At 43.3% G+C, this 25,522-nt stretch overlaps 1 protein-coding gene across 13 annotated transcripts in view; it reads right to left on the bottom strand.

Moving 5' to 3' along the window:
• RAD51B (RAD51 paralog B) overlaps positions 1-25,522 on the bottom strand; it is a 441,378-nt gene that overhangs the window by 392,864 nt on the left and 22,992 nt on the right. For 6 of the 13 annotated variants that reach the window (XM_065064381.1, XM_065064378.1, XM_065064377.1 and 3 more), the window contains exons 2-6: positions 10,653-10,711; positions 10,264-10,457; positions 7,934-8,027; positions 7,029-7,142; positions 4,681-4,797 (exon numbers count right to left, since the gene is read on the bottom strand). In XM_065064381.1, coding sequence (XP_064920453.1) covers positions 4,681-4,797; positions 7,029-7,142; positions 7,934-8,027; positions 10,264-10,310 — 372 coding nt within the window. In that variant the 5' untranslated portion in view covers positions 10,311-10,457; positions 10,653-10,711. The other 7 variants (XM_065064383.1, XM_065064379.1, XM_065064380.1 and 4 more) reach the window with 4 other exon arrangements.

Below are 25,522 nucleotides of genomic sequence, written 5' to 3'. Positions count from 1 at the left end.
CAAAAATGTCTGAGGATATGAGCATCATATCAGCGAAAGACAGGGAATCTTGCACGATTTCTATTCCAAAGACAACAATACTTCATCTTTTATCAGCATAACTTTAAGGGGTATTAAAATGGGATTTTAAATAATCCACAGTGAACAATTTTAAAGAACTACCACATTTTAGTGCTGTTACCATTGGTTCAACAAATGCTTTGAACAATACAGTATTAGTTTAAAAAAAATCCTCCAATATAATTTAAATCAAATGTCTGCAAAAAGTTTGCTTTCTTTTACTCTAAATTTGCTCTGGAAAAAAAAAAAAAAAAAATCAAGTCCACCCAGATAGAAATGTGAGGACCATAACAGTTTTTAATTTATCTCTGCCTAATAAAATATACTTTTATTTTTCAATAAGCTATATATCATTTTCTATGGCATATCTGTAGGGTTTGGACGAAGTCACATGGAGCTAATTCTTCTTCAGCTACCAGGGAATTAAACTCTTCAATATTCACAAAGTCGCTACTATAATTTTTCCTTAGAGGAGCTGGCCAAAAGCTCTGACATCTGACCACAAAACTTCAGCTATGATTTAACTTCCAACTTAAAACCTTATAGTGGTTTGGGAAAAAATGATCCGAGACAGTGTAACGCAAATCAAATCCCTCTGGCACTCAAAAAGCAAGCAGCTTTGGCTGTAGGAGATATCACCACAAGTCTTAACCCTGTGGCTCATGTACTCAAATTCCAAGTTTCCAACCACCCCCACTGCTGGGTAAAGTAACAGGAAGACAACGATTTAGCTGCACCAGTCAGGAAGTAAATGCTGCACACTTCTCTCAGAATATCTGCCTAATAACAAAAAGGCCAAAGGGCAATATTCTGGTCAGCTATGCTCCAGTAAGTTGCAAAAGGGCAAATTAAAATTATTAAGTTCCAAAATCACTTGAATCCAAAAAGAACATGACTTGAAAGTGTTTGCAAGCTGCACTACAGCATCAAGCAGCAGCAGACACTTGATAGCTTTATACTAAAATTTCATCTAACAATCATGCTGAAGAACACTTGAAGTGCTGCCAACCTTTGAAATTACTTCAGATGTCATGGCTTTCGCAAAAATGCTTTTAAAAATCTCCAGAAACAAGCTTTAAATGAGAAACTCAGTTTCCACATCGTTACTTATTCTCTGCCTTTACCTTTGCTGAGAAACCCCTAATACATGCTCTAATTGCTTTCCACATTTAGTACCTGAAAGAAAATAAAAAGCAACAGGCTTTTTTTTTTTTTAGACACCTCTAATCTCTTAAATTGGTCATCTAATTTCTGGAGTCTACCTAGTTCTCTCTATAATATTTCTAATTAACTGGTTATTATGCAACAGTATTGTCAATCTGGCATGAGGCTGCAACAAAGACCAAGCTACTGGTGGAAGGATGTGGTGCTTGCAGTTCTGGTCTCATCCTCTAGACAACTCATACAGACTTCAACATCTCATCACTTAGTGAGGTCACCTACAGAACACAACTGCATTAGGCACGTCCCCGTATTTTCAACCAAAATATGTTAAAATATAAAAAGCTTAACATTTAAGTGTTGGGATTCTTTCAGAAGAAAACTTAAAGTGCAACACCTTTCCTGGTGCAGCACTTTTTATTTACAATCAGATAAAAGTTAAGCTTATCTTTGAATATATTTTCCCCAACTACCTTTAAATACATTGATACATATGGGGTATGACTATTCTTAAAATAGAGTTTAGCAAGTTTCCCAGATTTTCTCATATCTAAACAGATAAATGTTTTAAGGGAGCACTTAAAAAAAAAAAAAAATACACAATTAGTATTGTGACCATCAACCACGCTGAGAGGTATTACAGAGTACATAGCTCCAGAAAATTAAGCATTTGCATTATTTTATACCATCTCAGGAAAATGATAGTTGACACCCACGCTTTGAGATCAACTGCTTACAGAATTTACTTTCAAATTAAGAAAAAAAAAAAAGGCACACACACAAAAAAAAAACCCACAACACACACATCAATTCGGAAGTCAAAGGTTAGCTAAACTCCAACAGAATGCCCAGCATGTTAACCACTGCTCTTCCCCAATCTCACTCTGGAGCAAGGCCAAGAGCATGGCAATCAGCAAGCTGAATGTCTGTCAGTGTTCCACAGCCATTCTACCTGGTCTTCAGGCAAGAACACATTAGATGGACTGCACCGATAGCTGAATGATAGCTATTCTAGGATTAAGAAAAAAAGGCAAATATTAACAACATTGTTATCAGCAGCTTTGTAAATAACCCGTGTGGCTCTTCCGACCCAAAAGGATCACATCCATTTATTTGTTTTAATTAGGAATAAAATGTTCCAGGATTCCTTAATGCAAACTTTCACATTCTGGCCATTTTTTACTCAAAATTGCCAAGCTATGGGAAAGCAGGCAAAATAGACTGGGTTACCTGGGTTGACCTATAGAAGGGCGACATCCTTATTCTGGGTACCACTCATGAGCCAGTCACAGGCTCAAGGACAAGTCAGAGTATCGCAGAAGACATGTCTTCATCCTACTTCTTTCTTCTATCTGTGCAGCAGTGCCTCCACATTTCAACCAAAGAGGCACAATTCAGAAGTTTGAGCAGCATAAGCATGTGAACAGCCATTCTCATCTCCACCAAGGAGAAGTCAGTGGACCAGACGGAAATCCCTTAAAGCCAGATCCTAGCCACAAGTGAGCATCATTTCTTTTCAAACACAGGCTGCGCTATTTCATCAGTTGACTGAATAAACAACAATTCAAAAGAAAAGGAGTCAAACTACATCTAGTGTGGCCACTGCTTTGGTGATAAAAATATTTTCAGGAAACAAATCTTCATCTCCTGCTGAAGGTACTATCCTCAACCACAGTATAGTTACAATCTCAGGACCCTGCATATCCCTCTGCTACAAGAACAGCTCTTCTTCAGTGAAACTGAAATTACCTAGTCTTTTCTCCCAGAATTTAAAGACTAGCAGTATTCATCTTAAGAGTAAGTTCTTCTGATCTAATTTTCTTATAGTAAATTGATAGCAAAGCTAGGCTTAAATATGAAGAATATAATAATTCTGACAGACCAATGAAAGTTCATGGATGCATTCTTCAACATTTTTATGAAGACCTGAATGCTGTATATTCCTGTATATCGTATAGGAAACAAAATACTCAGAATATTTAAAAAGTAATAGCCTCTCATTACATAATTGTACTAGAGCAGAAGCTGTTACAATCTAAACTCAGTGCTGCTTAAATTCTAATGTGTTTTAAGTCACTATTGAAATAAGTTATTTATTTATTATTTCTATCCAAGATCAAAACCAATCTAGTTTGATTATAGGGTGTGCAAAAATGTATTTTCCTCATAGTAAGATTTTTATAACTACTCACTTATATTCCTCTACTGTGGCAACTTGCCACAGTAGACAAAGAAAGCACTTGGTAAGGACCATTTAAGTGTTCAAGCAAAAAAATTATTTAAACCTGTCTAAAGTCAGAGCACAAAGCACACAATACATATTTTTCTAACCATTTCAAGTGCACAGGTGACTTCAGAACTTAACTTTAAGAATGCAAGTACAGCCACATTTCATAAAAACTCTATCTCTGGATTCTCTCTCTACCAGGGCCTACAACAGATGGATAGGGGAATAACATAAGAACAGGGCACACATATATCAATATTCTCTCCATTATATACATTCCTCCATCTCCACTCATAGCTCAGCAAATTTCTAAGCCAGAGATTGCATTCTTGCATTTTTATAATACCCAATGACTCCTATAAGCATCTACATAATTCCTGTCTTTTCAGATTATACAAACTATGTACATTATTATCAATGTCTGTGAGGTCAGAGAGAAATCCAAGCACCAGAAGATGAAGTGCTCCCTTGTTCTTAAAAGAAAATTCCATGCAAAAAAGTAGCATTGCATACAAAGGCCAGAGAGCAACAGATCTATAGCAATATATATACATATATATGAAATTTGTAGCCTTGCCATGTATGCGCATATAGTACAGGCCTTAATTACAGTGTCTTTTCTAAAAAGAATGCATTACATATTTATCGCATAAGTTAGTTACATTTTAATATAAAAGCTTGACAAAGTCATTGTCATGCCCATATGTTTTGCCCTTTTGTCCTATTTGAAGTTAGTTACATTTTAATATAAAAGCTTGACAAAGTCATTGTCATGCCCATATGTTTCGCCCTTTTGTCCTATTTGCTTATTGTACCGTCATGAAAAGTGAATTAGTAAAGTCAGAGGGAGTCAGAATCAAAAGGACAGACTCCTGATTCAGCACCTTGTGCTCTGACCACGAAACCACACTGCAGCTTTCTCACTGTAAAATCCAGTCAACAAATCTCACAGATTTCCTGGGAAAATTTTCACTTTTTTAAAGAAAAATAGAGTCACCAAATTTTTTCATTCCTTCATTTTCTTATTTACTTGACATGCTGGGTGGAAAGGAAAAAAGAAAAAACAAAAACAAGGTGCAGCCTCTAACCACTAAAACCAAAAGCACTAATCCAAATTTTTTTGCATAGTGTTTAAAACACCTAACACAAGACAGTCCAATCTATATGTGACTTTTGACTTCAAGTTGTGATCTGTCACTGTGGCAAAAATATATTAATATTAAACAACTTACCTCTGTGAGGGATCCACAGGGCACTCCACCATGCAAGACTTTATCCAAACTATGTAGCGTGGTGGATAAAAAGGCTGAAGAGGGACTGACAGACTTCTTTAGTTTCATTTCATAAGCCTAGAATAGTGGGGGAGCGGGGAGAAGGGGAAGAAGAAAAAAATAAAGGAAAAAACCCACACAAATCAGAAAACACCTTTTATTTTAAATGGAAATAGCAAATTGCTCACATTTACTTTCATCAACATAGAATGTCTTAACACTTGCCAATAAGCAAACTATTCCTATCTTCAGTTATAGCCCCCTGTTAGCCCATCATCCTTCCCTTGCATTTATATCTCATTTATAGGTCACAGAGAAAATTAAGTGTGTTGTATCACCCTCACCACAATGTTAAATTATAATAAGCTTTTTATAATTATGTGTCAAAGGTTTTCTCTGCTCCTATTCAACAAGATTTGCTGTAACTCATAAAACTTCAGCTTTTAAATATGTGTGTGGTTAATGACCAATGCAGGACATTCACATGAAACCTAAAATCAAGAAGTCCCTGGGTTAACATTTGTTACCAATTAGAAACTGGCTGGCTTCAATGAAAGGTTTGCTAAATATTCTCAAGTCTTCAAACAAGTCTGGACTGATCCAGTAGCCATTGATCATTTTCCACTTTTGTGAGGAAGACTAGTCAAGAAGATGGGAAAGAGATAAGTATAAAAGTGAAGAGTTGAATTCCTAGTTCTTCCGCTGACAGAAGGAAGTGGCCCAAGATCAGAAATCTAGTTCATAAGAATTCTCTTCATTTGAGGAATTAATTTACATCAGATAATGGTAATGCTGATCTTGAAACATCAGAAGGTGATGTTTTCAAAAGAAACAAGTCTTGCTCGCATCTTGCTAAAACTGAGACATGCCTCAACCACTGAGTATCCTACACACCAGCAGTCTGATTTTAAAAGGAACAGTCCAAAATCTAAAGGTTGTTGCTCTAGTCACCCCTTAGCTAACTTCCTCTCTGATGAGCTAAGTAGGCTTCATTCACTCTGTACTTCATACTGTGAGCCAAGTTTTCCAGAAATTAGAGTTCTACTGTATATCTTGGCATAATCTCAAGTTTTGCTACCAGCGCTTCTAATGTTATATCTGGATAGTATTTTTCCCTTATTTGCAAGTCCTATTATCTTTTTTTTAAAAAAATCAAAGATATTATCAAATCTTCTTGCTACATCAATCATGAAGTTATATCAGTCACTCTGACCTGAAGTCCCTTTGAAATCCTATGTTTGCAAAGATTCAGTCGACATTCCTTAAAAAGAGTCAACATCCTCTGTTTTGGGACATACAGCTCTGTATTGTATGCACTTACATAGCTGGTCATCTGTCAGCTGGCTCTGTATTAACAGTCCTTGACAACTGCTGTTTCTTATCTACCAAGCTTCTTGGCAAAGAAATCTGATTGAACAGTGATGTGTGGACGACAGGCAAAAGTAAATGCTAGAAGTCTACTTAAAACTTCCATCTGTCTTAAATATATGGATGATTATTAACAGTTATGGACAGAAAACTAGTAATTAGCTAGGTTTACAGGATAAGCTATATAAATTCTGCATATCGCTAACTTTAATGCAGTATGTTTGTGAATTTAAAGTTTCACAGAGTTACTGCTACAATTACTATGCCAATTACACATAATAAATTTTGATGTGGCTTATTTTTCTCAGGAAAAAAGCAGGCTGCATTGAGACAGGTCAGAACTGTCTATGTCCTCTCTGTTCTAAAAAGACACCATTTTTGACATCTTTTCACCTGAATTCAAAAAACAACACAAAATCCAGCCACTGCATTGCAGCTAACAACTGTTTCCTTCTTGTACTCTCCCCAGTCAGGCCACCTGTAGCCTAACCCACACCACAGCTCATTTACATGTATGGAAAAAAATCCTTAAGAAGTTATTTTCAGGATCACTTCACTTCTATGCACCCATTTTATGTCTCAAACCAATATTTATACTGAAATTCTTATTCTTTGCTTGTATTAAACCATATTGGTTTTATTGTTTTTGACTTGGAGGCTCCAAACGAGAAGCAATTTTTATAGGCTGGATTGCAAGAGAGAATGCTGTATTTCCGTATTGCACTCAGAACCGATTCTGCAAGCCTGAACAATCTCTTGAGGCTATAATGCCTAATAAAAGTCACTGCATCAAACTAAAGTATCTCAGAGATGAAAAATTAAAAGTATTATTTCATTGTGCAATCAAACATCACAAACCTCCCAGGAAAAAAGATGAGTGACACCGTTTAGCTTTTTCCCAGGTATTGCATTACAAAGAGAATCAACACAAGTGCACTTACTGTCTGCATTTTGGGAGCACAAGCTCGGCTGACTTTACAGAGGAGTTTCTGCACATCATAATAGCTCTGTCCCGTCACCTTCATCAGCTCCAAGAGGGAAAGACATAAAAAGTCCTGAAAGATAATAGAACAGTTCAGAGAGCTCAACCTAGAAATTAAGACTGGATACTAAACTGATGCAGTTAATACTCAACTAGTGCACATCCCACAGGTTTAGCAACTCTGCCATGTTACGCACTGTTTTGTTACACCTCTCATACCTTTCTCTGACACCAGTATATTAAAAGAAATGGTATTGATATTTTAAGGGACATGGACTCAAAGGACCAAGCATTCAAGAACTGTGGGATAATGAAGATAACACCTTTGTGTCCACAAAAGTCTCTGCCTACCTGAAAAACATTCAAATTATATCATGTCTTCTAGATTGCCATCCCAGGGCTAGATCCTGTATTTATCACACATACTACTGAAATATATAAGGCCTTCTTGGCTCTCTTTAGGTGAGCATTCATGAGAACATCTTCAAAGTGTACTGCTGAATCAACCCATAACTGACAGTTTAATATCACAGCACATTCACACACTAGATTATGTGCTATAAATGTATTTTTGTGAAGTGTTCACAAACAGATGTAGTGGCTGAACACTCCTGCTAAAATGAAGCATCTTCAGGTTTTTTAGAAGGGAAGGTATATATAAGTTTAAATGTTTTAGTTAGGCATCTATTGTTTTAAAACTATGTTTTTACAAGGCATCAGGCCAGACGAAGCCTGAAATGTCCCCTGTTTTACAGAAAGTAAAGCTCCCTGTAAATAAAACTGCCAAAAAAAAGTAAATAGTACAGGCATTAAAACACAATGCAGCCCCATCGAGGAAGAAAACAAAACAAAACACACTTTCACCTGACAGGTAGTGATCTGATGGCGACTCAGCCTTTCACACAGCTCCTGAGACAACCTTGCTCTTCGCAGTTTCTTAGTAGCCATGCTCTCCAATCTACAGGGCAAAGAAAAAAAGATTTGAAAGATGTTTGGAATATGACTGTGCAGACAATTCCACTTGCTCCCTGCTAAAGAAAAGTGTGTGCATGTGTGTATACATATCCATATATAAAAGTTAATGTGATATAGACTTCCTGTATAAGTCTACGTCACATTTGAGGTCCCTTCCAATCCCTAACATACTGTGATACTGTGATATTACCCCTCTGAAAGCAGTTATGTCAAATTATATCTCCTCATATTTGATCACATATGAATGATTTCTGGGTCATAAGAAAGCTGGAAATTACTCAGTGGTGAAGAGAACGAGAAATCCTGATGCTATACTGCACTGGAAAGAAATAAGGTCTTTGGATGCCTAAGCATGAACAGTCATCACAATACTCAGCCCTAGAACATTTACTGCTAGAACACAACACTCAGTCCTGGTGACCCACAATTCATGACAGATGTTAAAAAGAACAGGAAGGACCTGGAGACACCAGAAAGACTGAAGGGCTGGAAACACACTCTACTATGAAAGACTCAAGATGGTCAAACTAGTCAAACCCATCTCATAAAGTTCAGGGTAACGACTTATGAAACAAATACACTCCATAAAGAGTTCTTCAATTTAACCAACAGTGTGAAAGAAATCGGAGGCCAAAGCTAGGCACATGAAGATAAAAACTACAACATAAATTTGTTTTCTGGTAAAAGTAAACAAGAATACCACTGGATCAAAGCAGCAACAATTGTGGTACATTCAGTCACTTAAGCAAATTGTTTTTATTAAGATTACTGCTTAAAGAATATCTGATTATTTCAGATAAGCCTCAGGATTATTTTGCATAGCAGACAAGATTCCACTGCAACTATGAATCCTTGTTCCCTCAGCTATTTTCATTTGCCCCCTTTTTTTGTGTGTCATTCCATTCTACCGAACAAAACTCCACAGGACAGTATTCAGCTCAGTACAACCTAAAGCACGTGTTTTCCTGACCTACGTATGTGTTCGAGGACACAGCTATTTCACACGTACTATTTAGGCAACATTCCTAGTATTTATTTAGCCAGAAGTTTAGGCAAAATAAAAAGGGTTTTAAATAATGTGAAATTGCTACAGCTTTTGCAGATGAACAGGCCTCCACATCCTCACAAGATGGAAACTATTGCCCCACCCCACCCCCCCAAAACCTCTTCAGGCAGGAGAAAAATCAAGCGCTTGCAGAGCTTCATGTTCCCAGCTGTGACAACAACCGCTTATCACACGAAGCGCACACCCTGCCCGGGGCACAGCGGCGGGTTCGGGTTCGCACACACGTCCCACCCGCGGCAGCGAACAAAGCCCGAGCACAACCCCGGCACTGGGCACTGCCCCCGTGCCTCAGGTGGCGGCCGCAGGTGCGCGGGACCGCTCTGTGGGGCCGGGCCGATGGGGAAGACACGGGTGAAGGGGCAAGCACAAGCGATGTCGGCTCTCACACCGGGTGGCCCGGGTGCCCTTGGCCTTATCCCCTCATACGCAACGAGAACGGGAACTGATGACCCCGACACCCGCGGGCGGCCGCGGCGGCCCTCCCGCCGCCCCGCCACAGGTGACCGCCCCATCGCTCCGAGACCCGCAGCCCTGGCCCAGCCCGCCCTCGCTCCCGGCAGCGCCGCCGGCACCTGAAACCCCGCTCCCCCCGCAAACCAGCGGGCAACAACCTCACGCCGGGCCGGGCCGGGCGGGACAGACCCGCCTGGGGGGGGGGAGGGGAAAGCGAAACCCCGCGCACCTCAGAACTTTTTCAAAGGCTCCCCGCGGCGCGCGCGAAGAGGCGGGGCCGCGAGACAAGGCTCACGTTCACGATTGGCTCCTCCGCACCCGTGAGGGCTGGTGGCCCGCAGGGCATGCCGGGAGCAGTGGTTCCCGTGGGCGGGAAGGGGCGAACGCAAGCGGCGGCCTGCGGCGGTGGCGGTTGAGCCCGGGGCCTGCGGCCCAGTGAGGGATCTGTGGCCGCCGCTGCTGTGCCGCCTGGGGCAGCGCCTCTCCTGCAGCCGCTCCCTCAGAAATGAAGGAGTTTCGGGGGCCGGAGCGGTGTTCGGTGTTTATCCGCGCTCATGAGCGTGTCCCCAAAGGTGGGAGCCGCCGGGCCAGGCTGGGAAGGGGGAGTCAGTTTCCTTATAAATGTCTTTGCTCCAGGCGGGGAGACCTGGGATGCAGGCCTTCCTAGGGGTTGCCTCTCATTAGTGCTGCCATGCTTTACCTTAGAAATTCCCACCACTCTCTGCGTGCAGAGCGCCTACAAAACATAAAAGTCTTCAGCAGGAGGAGCTATCCATATATGCATTAGTAAATAATATTGGAGTGCTCGTTCTTGTCTGCAAATTCAGGCCTTACAAACATCTGGTCTGCTGTCAGATCTGGGAGAAACGTCTTCTGACTGAAGAAGCTGTTGCCCTGTAATGGAAATGTAACAGGGAGGCTCAGTTGTCAAACATGACTGACATGATTTCACTAATGTTTGTAGGGTGAGTTTTCCAACTCTAGCTCATACTAGAAAGTACTGAAGTTAGTATTTTATATATGTTGTCTGCATGATCTTTACAATTTTAGAAATTAAACTAACTGAAATAAAAAATGGAGCCGTGTTACCTGGGATGTTGCCTGAAGGCCTGTGTGTTGGGAACTGCCTGGCAGGGGTTTTGTCTGCACTGAAAAATAAATACAACAGTGAGGGTGCAAAGTACAGAACAGACACATTTCCAAACTAGCAAACAGGAGAAACATAGCGAGGAACTGACGGTCATGAAATGCCCAGCAACCATAAAAGGGCCAGTGGAATTAGTGCTCCATTCATACTGTGAAGGGAGCTTACATGCCCAAAGAACTCCAGAGGATTTAAGAGGCCAGCCAGGGAGTAAGCAGCCTGTACAAAAGCAACCTGGAGCTTTAGCAAATTGCCAGTTGAACAGGGAGAGAAGAGATGAAATGGAGGGAGAGCTCCTCCTAGTGTAGCTGGCCTCTAAAAGTTGACCTGAAAAATGTAAGTTGCAATTGAGGAAAGCTGGCTAAGGGAAGGAAAGGATGTCGGTTGCTGCGCTTTAGTTTCGGTGGAAACAAGAGAGCATGACTGTAGCATAACTGTTACAGACTATTTCCTGCTTGGTACAGGAGTAGCAGGAGCCCTACTTTCCCTCCAGAGGTGCAGGAAAAGGTAACCTTGCCTTGAGGACTATTTTCCCTCCCACAAATGCAGCAGAGCTTCCTCATCACATCCAGGCCAACAGGCTTCCTTCCCATCTTCTGCACAAACTGAATACTTGTATTAAACCAGAGAACTGTTTGGGGATGTTGAGTGAGGCAAGCAAATCTTGCCAGCCAGGTGGTTTAGAAGGTCTGTGAGCAGAACAAATAGCCCCTGGTACCTTTCCCGCAAGTTCCTTGCATCACATTTCTCAGTGGAGTCATGACTGTTCCACTCTTCTCAGATACGCAGATACACCTTTAAGCCTGCTGGCAAATAATCATCCATCATCTTCTCTGTGTAACTTGAGAAAGTTAATACTACGTACCCAGAGGATAATTAGAGAAGTGTTCACACACACCTGGTCACCATCAACATTCTCAAGTGGCAACAGAGCGGGCAGCTCCAGAGTTTCCACATGAGTGGGACACTAGTCACTAGGGAATCAGGGCACCCTGCAAACAGCTCTGCTCTGTGACCTTGGTCAAGCCCCTGTATGACAGGGTGACTGTTTTCCTTCTCAGTTTTTTGTTTTACCTATTTAGACTGTAAGCGGAGTAATTAGTGCCAGCCAAATAGACTTACATGTTGGGCATGACACAGCAGAGAGCTCCTCAAGTCTAAGCCTTTAGCTGCCCCTGGAACTCATAAGAATGGATTAATAAAGCTAAGAGATGATTACTTTATAAGAACTGAGCTTCACCACATTAATTTAAGAAGGTCCTTTACACCAGCAACACTGGAGCAAGACTTACAGAAAGGCAAAGTGTAACAGCAATAAAAATGTAGTCTCATAGAAGCAGAGAGCTCTAACACTGAACACACTAATTATAATAAAAAAGGAATGGTGATTAGCTTGCTAAGGGGCAGAGTCTGATTTGAAAGGCACAGGATAAAATCCTTATCAGTTCTTATCCAAATAAATACTCAGCAGTTAAGTAATTCTGCAAGCCTCCAGATCTTAAAAGATAATGGCAAATGTTTTTCCCTTCTGGAACAGAATCCACAGAAAAGTTTCATCCTCAGACCCAAGACAGCCTTTTGTGAGCATCCTCAGATAACAATTCTGCGTTCTGGAACATTTCAGAGTATTCCCTTCATTATTATCACAGTATCAGCTCACTGATACTGAGTACAGTCCTCAGGTTTATTGCTATTTTCCAACTATCAGTTCTTACCTTAAAATTAGCAGTGCTCCCCTACCCCTGTGTAAGGACAATCTCTCCCCAGCAGAGCTCACTTTATGAGAACACAGCAACAACTCTGATTCACAAGGGTAATCCAGATATTGAAAGCATTTCCCCACCTTATGCTTGCTGTCTAGCGTCTAATTAGTCTAGCATATTCTTGTTCCTTGGGGTTATCTGCTTGATGCCTACCACATTCTTAAAAAACAAACAAAAAACAAACAAACAAACAAAACAAAAACCCACAACACCACACATGTGCTCCTGAGACTGGAAAGCAATTATGGACCAGCTCATGCTTTCCTGGGATTAAGGTCCCAAGAGGTGGCTCAATAACAGGTACACAAAGGAACCTTCAGTTAAGTATTCTCTCCATTGCTGTCTCCCCAAAGGAGATGAAGATTCACTTTGAACCTTTTGAGGTTCCCCTCATCTCAAAAAAAAAAAAAAAAAAAAGGCAATTTAAGGGCTCTCTCAAGGAGTCCTGCACCTCAGTTAAAAACGAGCACAGCTTTAGCAAAGCCACTTCACTTGAGACTTTCTCAGCTGTGTCTGCTCCAGGGATCCAGTAGAGGGAAAGGAAACCATCTTTCTGTTGTTTCTACGAGCTGCTAAGCACAACCTCACTATTATGACTGGCTATAATAAACAGATGAAGAAAAACAGACCTGTGAAAAATTAGCCCATCTTCTCATTCTGACTGATTCTCCCCCTCCCCCAGTCCTCTGAACAGTCTGTGGACCAGAAAAATACTTATCACCAGGCAATTAACCTTTTTCCTCCTGCTCAGGAAGGATTAAACTCAATTATAATGAATCCTCCTCAGGTATTAGTGAGGACCTGTCTGACCACACACATTTACATCCAGGAAAAAGAAGCTTTTTTCTCAGGGCAGGCAGAAGGCATTTCTCTGTTTTCTGCCTCTTCACACATGCTGCTGTGGATTCAGAATCATCCATCATCCCCAAAACCATTTCAGAAATTTTCAGCAGCAATGTAGAGTTTTTGAAAGAGAGCATCTGTACCTCCTACCCTTTTTACAGGAAAGCAGACTAGCCACCTTCACTGCTATTGCAAGCAGAAGGACAGACCCACCTGCACATTTCAGCTTTGAAAACGTCAGCTGCATTGCTTTCTGCCCAAATTACAGCAAACAAAATGGGAGACCTCAGGGATTATTCTACTTTTAGCCTGTACTCATCTAAGCAGATTGTCCTCCAAGATCAGCTTCCTACTTCATTTAGCTTTTTCTGGTTAAAGGCACAGCAGGAGTCATTCAAGTCTTTGAGCTTTTTATATTTCCCTATTAGGTTTCTGTTAGCTGAGAAGGCCATGAGCTGGCAGAGCCAAAGCATAATAATCGATGTGGCGTTGTTACCAAAGCAGATCTTTACCCATATATGTTAAACCAAATCTACCCTACATAAACCAAACTTGACTCCTGCCTTTTGCCTGTGCCCTACCAGCACCCCATTTTTGCTGCCTTGAGTTTGTTTACTGGGATGCTGAAGTTATCCCAACAGTGATGTCTGCAATCATGAGGTCTTGCTACAAAATTTCCTGCAGCCTTCCCCGGGATGCTGAGGGAGACCAAGAAATGACAAATGCCACTGCAGTAGGCCTTTAGGAGCATTATACAAAGCAGACAGTATCTGACTGATGTAGTCCTTAGGTCTCCACTGCAGCTTTTTGTTGCTAAAGCATGGGAAAACTGCAACGTACCCTGTTAGTCAGAAACCTGAGCTATATTTAGACTTTTGTCCTGTGAAGCAGATCTGTTTCACTGTGACCGGCTATGGAAGCAAACTCAGTGGTTCAGAGGTTCCCCTTTGATCAGCCCGGTTCCATGGGGATGTGCACATCCAGCATGTCACCCTGTGATCCCTCCCAGCAGCCAGCCTCTAGTGGGAACCCGCAACTAGACTAGAAAAATCCAAGCACCTCGCAGCGACCAGTAGAGGAAGTGTCCTGTGCACCCCTTGTCATCACAGAGACCAGTGAAATTAGCAGCGGTGGTGCCTAGTTTTTGTGGCTGTATTGGGACATCTGTTGCTTTCATGTACAGCCCTTGCTCCATCTGGAGAGTTCTTCGGTGGAGAAGAGAGACAGTGGGAGGCAGTGGAGTTGACTGAGAGATGAGCTTCTGTGCTTGGACAACACCAGCAGAGAAGGGTAGGTCCCAGACACTCATCTCTGTGCAGTTGCCAGATATGGGGGTGCCCTTATAAAAAAGACAGACTCATGCATGTACAATGTCAAAAAAAAACCCAAAACACCTGATGTGACTATTTTTGTTCAGCTCACTGCCCAAGGAGCATGTTCCAAATCAGTAATGGCAGTGAAAGTGCTTTGGTTTTTGGAAAAATCTTTGCTTTGTGATGTTAAAAATTAATCGTACTGATAACCCAGAAGCTGAACTGAGCCAAATAGCTCTTATGTCAAACAACAAACACACTAACCAGCAAGCAAACAAAGCCTGGAACATTTCATTCCATCAATCAGTTCAGTCTGGGGCCTTTGGCTCTTGCATGCTTTTCATTCTACTTCTTTTTAAAGCGATGAATAAGATCCCTGTGGCTGGGACTACAAAGGAAACTGCTGCAGACATCTTCACCATCCTCCCCAGAAGATGTTGCTGAACTGTTTGCAAAGGTGGCTGAGTGGGATGGAGAGAGAAGAAACCACCAACCCTGGGCAGAGAAAGATCTCTGCCCCCACAGTCTTTGCGCCTTACATTTTTCTGCCTGGCCCTGAAAGAATGAGACATCTTTGTGCCCTGCAATTGAATGTTACTCTCACACACCACCTGGAAGGAACTCACCATTGTCAAACAAGATCAGACCAGAGAACCAATGTCCTGTCTCTGAACAGTGTTGCTGAACAGATGCAAGAGATCTCATAGTGGATATTTATAGAAGAATTTACCCACAGAGGAAAGAAGACATCAAATTATTTCTGTGGTGATTATCTTTTACTTTGAAGCATGGTGCTTCTTATTCATTTACTGGGATGATTGTATAGCAATAATATATTCAAATATCATCCCAGGAGGACTTCACTGCTGCAAACTCAGTTACTATAGACTGTATCCAGGCAGCATGTCTGCCATTCACCATTTGGCTCTGATGCCATAGCTATGATCACATTATCCTCACCTTACATTGACTACCCACAACAAATTGATTTTACAGTGTCATAGCTATTTTTTAAATCACTACAGCATATTTTATTAAATGAACTATGCAGCAAATTAAGCCTATACTGAATTGAAGTAAAACAGGACATTTGTAGAGCAAGAAGCTGAGTGCATAATTAGCTGTTTTGCTGAACTGAGGTCCAATTAATTGTCCAGTAACTGAACTTTTTTTCAGTGGTCTTTAGGGTATAGGCTTATATGCATAAGCAGGAAGCATCACAGTCCAATCCAATCCATTGCAGTCACTGAAGGCATATTTTTCCCAAACCTCAGGAGTTTTCACACCCAAGAGGGAAAGGGCATGAAATGTGAACACTCTCAGCCTTGCAAAATAAAGTGCACCGTAAGGAAAGGTGCTTCTGAACTGACAGAAGATTGTGCCATCCTGCATCTATCACTGACTCTCGTGATAGCTGTGCTGTGTCATGGCATCAGCGGGGACAGGTGTATACTGGGCTGTGTGACTCAACAGCCTTATGGTACCAAAGGTTTACTTCAGCTGGCTCTCATTCAGCTTCCACTGGGAGCTGAGTGTTTCCATCACCTCTCAGCAGGGACTCACCAGCTCACATAGGAAGGCCAAATTATTTTTTAAAAGCCTCTGATTTGAGCTGGCTTGATTTTAGGGCTTCCAGCTTGAAATGCTTTCAGCCCCAGGGGTGCACAGCTGCCATACTTTTAACTGGAGCTACCTGAAGAAAATCAGGATAGGGATGTCCCAAACCGGTAAAAATTGAGTCACTCTAAATCTGTGGTCACTTTTCAAATATCTGAACTTGAATGATAAGATCAAGAACGTAGACAAGTCAACAGGGCTGGGAAATAGGCAGATGAGCATGAGACTTGTTTGTCTTAACTATCCATGTTATGTTTAAAACAAATACTCCTTAAATATATCACCCAACTTCCTTCTTACATTGCTGAGTATTGAGAACAAGGTCAGTGAAATTAACAAAGTTACACAAAGCAAGACTAAGAACAGAATCAGGGCTTTGGATATTAAAAATATGGGCCACAAACACACAGTTTGGGCTGTTTCTTTCTCTCTGCCTTTAATCTGACAGAGGGGAAAAAAAAACAAACCAAAAAACTGGGAGGATGAATGAATGTCAGATGTGAATAAAATGTTTGGACTTTCAATTTCCTATTATGAACAAGGACCAGAATAGTAAAAAAGCAGCAGAGGTCAGGAATGAGATACAGTGAAAAAAAGCAGCATGCACACTCTTATTCCAGGGATGATGTTCTCAATCTGCTGTGTATGAAAAGAGACGCTGGGCGAGGAAGGCCAGAAATAGCAGAAGGTTTTACAGGGCAAGGGAGGAATACTGTTATTTGTACTAGATCTACGTATGGTTCAGTCTGAGGTTTTGTAGCAGTAACTCTGAGAGCCTGGCATCTGCTACCCCATGCCCCAATTTCTTACCTAAACCACAGAGCGAGTGCACATGTCCTGCTTTGCCGTCTGGGAGGAGTCAGAAGATGAAGGAGCCACCCCAGAAGCCAAGACCTCTGTCTCCATCCCATAGTGCCCAAGGAGGGCAGATGTTTGGTTTCTGTTGGATTAAGCTTTTGGCTGGAGATTAAGCTTTGTTGTGGGTTAGCTGCTGATCTTAACTGCATAGCTTTCCTACATATCTGCCAAAAATGCCTGAAGTAACACATTGACTCTTTTCATGCAGTCTGTCAACAACCAAAGTCAACATATAACATCAGAACTACATATTTTAAAATAAATAGGTTTGGATGGGCATTAATTCCTTCAATCTCTCCTCCCCACTGCTAACTTCCCCTGCTTACCAGTGCCTCTGTTCCTCCTTCTGCCTGTTCAAAACACGGACAAAAAAGGAAATTGCTGCCACCACTTCAGCCACAAAATGTGGGTATAGAGGGAATCCAAGGAGAGTAAGACATTGTTCATATACACCAAGGCAGGAGGACTGATGACTTGAGTAAAGCAAAATTTATTATTGCATTGCTTCTGAATAACTGTGCTCCAGGCTTACCCCTCAGAAACTCATTTACTCCTAAACCTGAAAAAGGTTAGAGCTAGATGCAAATATCATGGTTTGCTGACTGGGGGAGCTCAGGGAATTATCGCAGACTCCTTGTTCCTCTAGAGGATGTCGCAGGGATGTCCTGACGCCCTGGTCCCCCAAGGCTGGCTGCTGCCATGCTGCTGATCCCTAGCAAGGAGGCAGGCTAGGTGCCAGGAAAGCACATTCTGACAGGCATCCTGAACTATCCTGACAAGGGGACTGTAGCACATGGCAGCTGTTAGCAGGATGAAGAGAGAAATCAGGGCTATTTGTGACATCTCTTTAAGGGCTCTTTAGCATTTACACAGCCTCTCTTGTGGTCACTGCTTTACCTAACCATAGTTTCTACATTCCACTGCACAAACACATCCTGACATTTACCATTTCTGGTACCATTAAACTCTGCATGAGGGTGGGGGGTACATGGTAGGGCAGTTCCTGTTGGAACGCCAGCTGCAGTGCAACGTCCAAAATGATGCCCCGTATGGCTCTGCAGGCTTTGGAGGGCACCTGCTAAAACCAGCTCCTTTCTCTTGTGCATATTTCAGCACTTGAGGTAACTCCTGGTTTCCTTGGTTAACATTTGCTCCTTCCTTAGGAAAACACTCATGGAAATTAGAAGCAGCTTTGTCTGAGGTAGGATTTAGCAATAACTGAGGTCCGTGTTCCCCATGGTGCTGTTACTTATTTCAGCATCCAGTGAGCATAAAACATCCCCTTTGTGATTAAGTAGCGTTTCACACTGAGCATGCGAGACATGGAACCATGGAGAAATTAATCTGGACCAGGGATACTACCTTTTCCTTGTTTTGTTTTTTTTTCAGGAACTGGCACGGGAAGGCCCATGTCTGTGCTGGGATGTGCTTTTGCCTTGCAGGCGGGTGGGCTCCCCGTTTGGGATAGTCCAGCCTCACCATCACCAGTGCCTGGGAGAGCAGCACTGGCCTGCACCGGGCCAGGCCGGTGCCAGAGGGGGCTCCAACAGCTTCCAAGCACCATGGCTGGGAGCTGGCACCCTGCAGTGCCTGCGCTTGAATTTTACTGATAGTTGCTGATGTTCTCGGGACTGGACTTTGCAGGGGCTGGTGTCAAGGTTTGAATCTGTAAGTCTTGTGGAACTGGAGATTCCCAGCCTGGTAGGGCTTGCTCAGTCTGAGTCATTCAATATCCAAAGCAAAAAAATCAGCTGTTGTACAAGATTGGAGCAGGAGGAAGCAGCTTCTTTGTGAAACCTCTTTAAAACTTAGATAATCTCTGGCTTGTCAGTTTGTACAGTGAGGACCCCCTGAGGGCTTTTGTTGTATCTTTGGACATAATTCTCTCCCTTGCAAGATCATCTGTGCTGGCCAGCTGATGATTGCCTTGGCCAAGATGTCTGCATTTCAAACTCACCATCCTGTTACACTGTGCCCATTTCTGCATGCCTTTACGGAGGCAGACAGTTTTCCCCCACATGAACAACCTTTTTACAGTCCAGTGGGTAAGTGCTGCTCCTCCGCTCATGCTCAGCCCTGATACTCAGGCTGCAAGGTGTTGCAGCACTGGGGGCTATGTGATCAATTGCTGTTATTATAATAAAAGCAATCCCTGACAGAGCCACAGGTAAAATCTCTCTTGGGAGCAGCATTTCCTGCTGACTCCATATGGAAGGCTTGGCAGAATGCCTTGTGCTTTACCGATACTTTTTACTGGAAACAGAAAAATCCTCCTGCAGGGCTGCAAAGCCAGCCTCCTAAAGCCCTTGACCCTGAATGTGTAATCTCCCTGCAGACCCAATGTACATGAAGAAATATAATCTTCTTGAAGCATCTGCTGTCTGCATTGTGTTAAAATATTACTGGGACGCAACTGACAAATCTCCAGGTCGGTCATTGTGGAATCCTTTAAAGGGCAATAAAAGTCCCAGCCCAATTTAAAAGGAGCTCCCGCGCACAAAGGATCTCTCAGTATTGCTCTAAGGAGGGTTATTGTACCAATGCTGCAGCCTGAGAGGTTTCTGTGGCATCCAACAGACATTTCACCTGCTTTTGTGTCCTGGGAAAGCAATAGCACACAGCAGATGGGCAACAGAGCCGTGTTTCAGGAGGTCACTGTAACGGCATCACATGCAAATCCTTCTCCCGCTGGGACCTGCACGGCGTGTGAGCTGCACTCGGGAAGCCGAGAGGAGCTTTCCCTGCACTCACAGTGGCAGGAGATCAGACGGAGCATTCGGCGAGGAGGCCTGGGAGGGCTGCCTTCACAAACCAATCAGTCTGACAGATCAGCTTTCCTGCTGGGGGAAAGGGAAGGAGAGGTGTCTGTTATCACAGAAGGCACAGAAAAAAGGGGTGTCTGCTGGGGTTTTTTATTTCTCTGTACATTTTTTTGAGCCAGTTGAAGGGGTTGGTCACTGCTCTGAAGACCTAAGTGCAGAGAGCAGGAAAAGGTGAGAGCTTAAAAGCAGAACTAGCAGATAAAGAACACTGATGTGACTTGTCAGTGATACTCTTGTCTGCTGTGGTGTCAGTTTTCTGCATTTTTTCAACACTGTAAACTCACCTCCTTGACATCTGCCCTTGAACTTGGTTTCCCCTTCCCCCACTTGTCCCTTTAATGCTGGTGTCCTCATTTCCCCTTTTCTATATAGGACCCTTTCACTATGCAGGGATTAGTATCACACTCATAAATATGTGAAATAGATACACACATGATTTAATTTGCTGGGTTTTGCAGAGCTGGCGAGACAGACTGGCATGGGGACAAGGGGATGTTCTAGCAGGTCAGCTGAAGAAAACATCTTGCGTATGGAATGAGTAACGGGAAACAGGCATATGGGACACCAGCCCAGCAGGGAGACCTCAGGGGATAGGGACAAGGTGGTAAGACATAAAGGCAAATAAAGAAGAGGAGGTCAAAGATGTCTCTGCCTGTTCCATTTGTAATGTGTCTGCCAGGGAGAAAAGACAAGAGCAGGGAACATGAGAAGCAAAAAGGAGCAGCAGTCTGCTCTGGCTACTGGCGGTTTGAGTTGCTGGTAACTCGTCTGGGAAGAAATGCTGGAGGAACTGAGCAAAATGCAGGTGTGGAGAGACAGCGGCAAGCTAGGAGGGAGGCAGAGGCCTGAGATATGAGGAGGAGATGGCAGTAAAAGCTGGGTAACTGGATGGGGGCACCCAGGCTGGGGACACAGCTGAGCTGAGCAGGATTTCCAAGGAAGAGGAGGGACAACAGAGCGGCCGTGAGGTGACAATGAAGAGCTGGAGGGGACAGCGCTCTGGAGCCCTGGCCAAGGAAAAGTTGTCAAGTGGCAAGGATTAAGTCACCAGAACCAAATCAGGAAGTTGAGACTAACACCAAAGCCCTAACAGTCAGACCTTGCCAGCAGGCGGTTGGTCAGGTAGAAGGACTCAGCTGAGGCAATGGAAGATAAAGCGGAGAAACAAGGTTTAATGGACCATACATGGCAGCAGCCACAGTCAGGCTTCAGACCAGCTTTGTGGGCAGCCACAAGGTCACAGGCAGTGTTGCTGGGACATAAATGTAGTGCCAACACCACCTTCACCACCAGCGTTGTGCTGGGTGTATGCCTGGCTCTTGCCCAGAGACCAGTGTTCAGAACACCTGTAGCCTATGCTGGGCATTTGGAGATGTCCATGCTGCTTCCAGCAGTAATGCAGCACCAAGCCCCACCATCAGCACGCTGCCAGGGCCACACTGCCTCTACTGTGAGATCAAAGGGCAGCTGTGCTTTGTCATCATGTTTGTCAAACAAAATATAATTGTAATTATCGTACTAACTCCAACCAGCCTCTGCTGAAGAGAGAGATGACTGCCCAGTGACATTAACAATATGTTTTGCTGGAGCATGCCAGCATCTGGCTAATGTGGACACCTGTGTGTCATCTGCAGAGGAATCCCAGGGAGAAGACTCCCAGTGTGCCACCAGCCGTGCTCCCCTCCATGGGCCTCGCTCGCACACTCAGGTCATCAGCAGAGATTTGCCTTCCTGCGTGATGCTATAAGACCAGGCTGGACGGAAAGGGGCAACAAAGGTGCCTCGTGGACATTTTGGCCAAGCTGTTTTATTAGTGAAACAGAGCTGGGATGTTTACTCTTATCCTTAAAGACTTCAAGAGACTTTTTTAATGATAGCACTTCCCAGATCCTGTTGGAGACAGGCTCATATCCATGTTACAACAAAAATGCAAGTCCTGGCCTGGAGAATTTGCAACATGACCGAGATCAGAGATTACAGACAGGCACCAGTGGCCAACAGGTGGAGCAGCAGCAGAACAGGATTCCTAGGATCAGCACAGCAGCCTGGGTGGGAGTGCTTTTGGTCAATGCCTTAGCTGAGGAAGAGTGGGTGGGTCTGAGTCAGGTTGGGTACACACCGCTCTAATTAGCAATAAGAGAGTGCACACAGAGGGAAAGACATTCTAGCAAAGACATCTGAAGGTCCTCAAGGTGATAAGTCCCATTTTTTTTAAAAGATGAAGCAGAATAGTATGGCATGTTTGCCTTAGACATTAAATCTGATTTTTAAATCTTATGTAAAACATGTTTGAAAAACATGGGCCTAACCCCCGTCTCTGAGCTAAGAACACATCAATAAGAGGCTTTAACGCCTTTGCCACATCAACCTGAGGCCTTCCCACGTACCAAAACATGCAGACACACAGCTTGCAAGGTCAAGTGTAATCAACCCAAATCTTAACCTGCTTCATGTGTTTGTGGAGCTTCATTTTGGATCTTCTCTGGATTTCATGTGCTCAAGAAAGTGGCAGTGCGTGGGCCCAGACCAGGGTTGGCAGCTAAGCAGGTGGCGGCTCTTCTTTGCCAGTAGAAGTTACGATGCAGTCAGTGGTGCGGCATGGAAAATATCAGCCACATTTATGCATCAAAACACATACTCACTGTGAGTATATGCATTTATATGAAGGATTGGTTGAAATTATGTATTATTCCACATACATTGAAACTCAAAGAGATTGACCAGAGAAGCTTTTTGTCAATTTACCCTTGAAAGCCTGTTATGTACCATTGTATGGATGTTATAGCAAAGGCACTGAACAACAGTGGCGAACTTGCTGCTCTACTTGTGCCTGAAGGCAAGTGTGTAAAATGTTTTCTGCCATCCAAAGCACTGACAACTGCAGCTGTTGTGGGCTTTAATGGAAGCTATAGCTCGTCAGCAATCAGCCCGTTTGTGTTAAACTGCCAAAGCTGGGGTTCAGACAGGAGGCTTATGGTCCCTGTGATTGCAGCAGAGTCTTGCAGTGGAGGTAAGGTACAGAAAGGGGCAAGTTACCCGAGGAGCTCATGGAGAAACAGGAGCAGTAGGAAGAGCTGTGGTATCAGCTGAGTGGTCTGACAACACAAACAGCGATATAGATAAACTCTGCAGTAACTGCAACAACACGAGCTGATAGAGCAGATGGTCAGCTCAGTTTAGCCTCTAACATGGCTTGTTGCCCCTAGCAATATTTACCCAAAAGTATTCTACTGATGGAGATGGGATTATGTAGTGAACAGAGGGAAATCAGTCCTGTTTTGTACAAGACAGACAGAACCATGCTGCCTGTCAGCCTGACAGTCCCTTCGTGCGCTGACTTTGACTTGGGCAGACAGAGCAATGTGATGATGTACGAAACCGTTTCTAGGACAGCTTCAGATGGTGGAAACCAGGTAGCACTTCCCCAGTTCTCCAACTTTCTTGGAAGTTTATTAAATTGCTCCTCAAATCTGGAAGCTTGGTGAACAGGTAGAAATGTTAAACTCCCACTCCCAGGTCTGAAATGGCCTTCTGGGAGCTGTCAGGACATTGCCATTTCCATCAGCTCCTGATCAGTGCTGTTTGGGGTTAATCCTGACCTACTTCGAGGCCTGAAGCAAGAATTATTTCATTGGTTTGTGAAAAGTACTTAGAGATCCTTCAATGAAAACTGAAAAAGAAAGGCAAATGCCCTTACTCTCATTCCCAGAATACTAGGTAAAGAACCATACTGAAGTAACACTATGGATATCTTTCAAAGGGGTTTAACCACAAAGAAAAGACAAATTCTGCAGTGGAAAGTGTCCCATGCTTGAGAGGCCAGAGATCTACAAGCACTATGTGTGTCTAAACTCACATATTTAATAAATATTGTCTCAACTGCATATGTTTACTTATTTTTATTAAAGAGCAAATTGATTGTATTTCCTTCTCTTTCTTCTTCATTATAGCATCAAAGCAGGACAGCATGCCACACAACAGCATAAACAAACAGCACCATCAGATACTTAAGGGTCTTTAGCTCCTAAATTGACTAAAGCATAAATACAAACTGACGTCAAGCATCTGGGATTACCATTTAAAAATCGCTGTTTTCTGAGACACTAATGAAGGCCATTCACATCAGAAAATCCAGTGGCTTCAAAAGGAGGAGTGAGCAGCCTCAACTCCAGAGTAAGGAGTCGAGAAAATGGTCTGCTTCTCTCAGGATAAAAAACCTGCCAGATTGCTTTAGACCTGCAAGAAGTCCAAAACATGGAGAACATATAAGAGCTGCTTCCAACCTGCCCAGCTGTTGAAGATCTGGGAATGTAGGTGTCACCACCAGCCCTCGCTCTGCCACTGTTAGCAGCAGCGCTCGTATCACCTCCTGTGCTCATCACAGTCCTTGTTCAGCAGCAGCTGGTCCCGGCTGCGTGCTGGAGCTGCACAGCACACCACGTGCAGCACAGTCTGCAGTTGCGTGATGCTGCCGATCTGTTCTAAGGCTGTGACAACTCACCTTCCACATTTGGTCTCAGTTAAGTAGCTGAAACTTTAAACAAGATGCTCTCAAGTGAGATCATAAGCAGTGATGACACTTATACACTACCTCAGTCTTTCTCCCTCTTTAGCCTGACTAACATTTCCACTCGAACCCATGGAATTAAGAGTAATTTTCTAAGGCAAAATGCCTTCCTGAGTAGGTGTTTGTACTAATTCAGGTGCTGGAAGTGGTATAGCCACATGGCAGCGCACTCTGTGGGCCAAAGTACTCTGCTGCCCAGCGTGATTAACTTAGCAGGATGGAGCACAGCACCGTATGGCTTTTAGTACCTGCAGTGGCTTAATGAGCACTAGCTTGCGTACCTCTGGGTGCTGAATTTTTCCACAAAGATTTAAGTCAGGAATCACCTGCAGAAAAAAAGGACTAGAGATTTTTAACATCCCTTGTACTTCAGAGTAAGATCAGGCAATCACATACTTTAGGGTAAGCAGACGACTTTCACAGCTCTACATGTGCATTTATTACATTTGTAGTAAAGATCTCAGAGGATAAGTGCAGATCTGTGTGCGAAGCTGTGGTGTCTCCTCCCAGGGCTTCTCTCAAGACAACACTTTTTCCTTTGGCATATGTGTAGCAGCCCAGGAACCAAAAGCAGAGCAGGTACTGGGGGCACCACCTGCTTCTGTAACCTCCTTCTTGTTCACGAAGCAGTGAACCAAGTGGCCAGACCCTTGATGGAGCAAGCCCTTGCCATCCTAGAATAAGCCATTCCATGTGGTACAAATTCACCGTTGTACCTGTGTCTGACTTGCTAGCAATGAGCCTGAAGCCTAGAACTGTACAGCTCTTAAAATCAAAGTTCCCCTGTCTAACTGGAGCCTGACCTCTGTTAGGTTAAAACCTTGAGTGGCACCGAGGCCCCCAGGCAGCAGCAGAACTTGCTCCATTCCCTGGGGCAGGAGGTGGAAGGAAGGGAAGGTCCCTTCCCCAAGGGCTGGCTGGGGACATTCAGAGGGGAGTAATGGAAGGCAGATGCAAGGGGAGGCCATTTCCCAAACAAAGACAACACTTCTGAGGTCTCACCAGCTCTGTGACCCTACCTGGTTGTTAGGT

The sequence above is a fragment of the Columba livia genome, chromosome 5, assembly GCF_036013475.1.
Source record: "Columba livia isolate bColLiv1 breed racing homer chromosome 5, bColLiv1.pat.W.v2, whole genome shotgun sequence".
In the NCBI taxonomy this organism is placed as follows: Eukaryota; Metazoa; Chordata; class Aves; order Columbiformes; family Columbidae; genus Columba; species Columba livia.
This window is presented reverse-complemented; position numbering and strand designations above follow the sequence as displayed.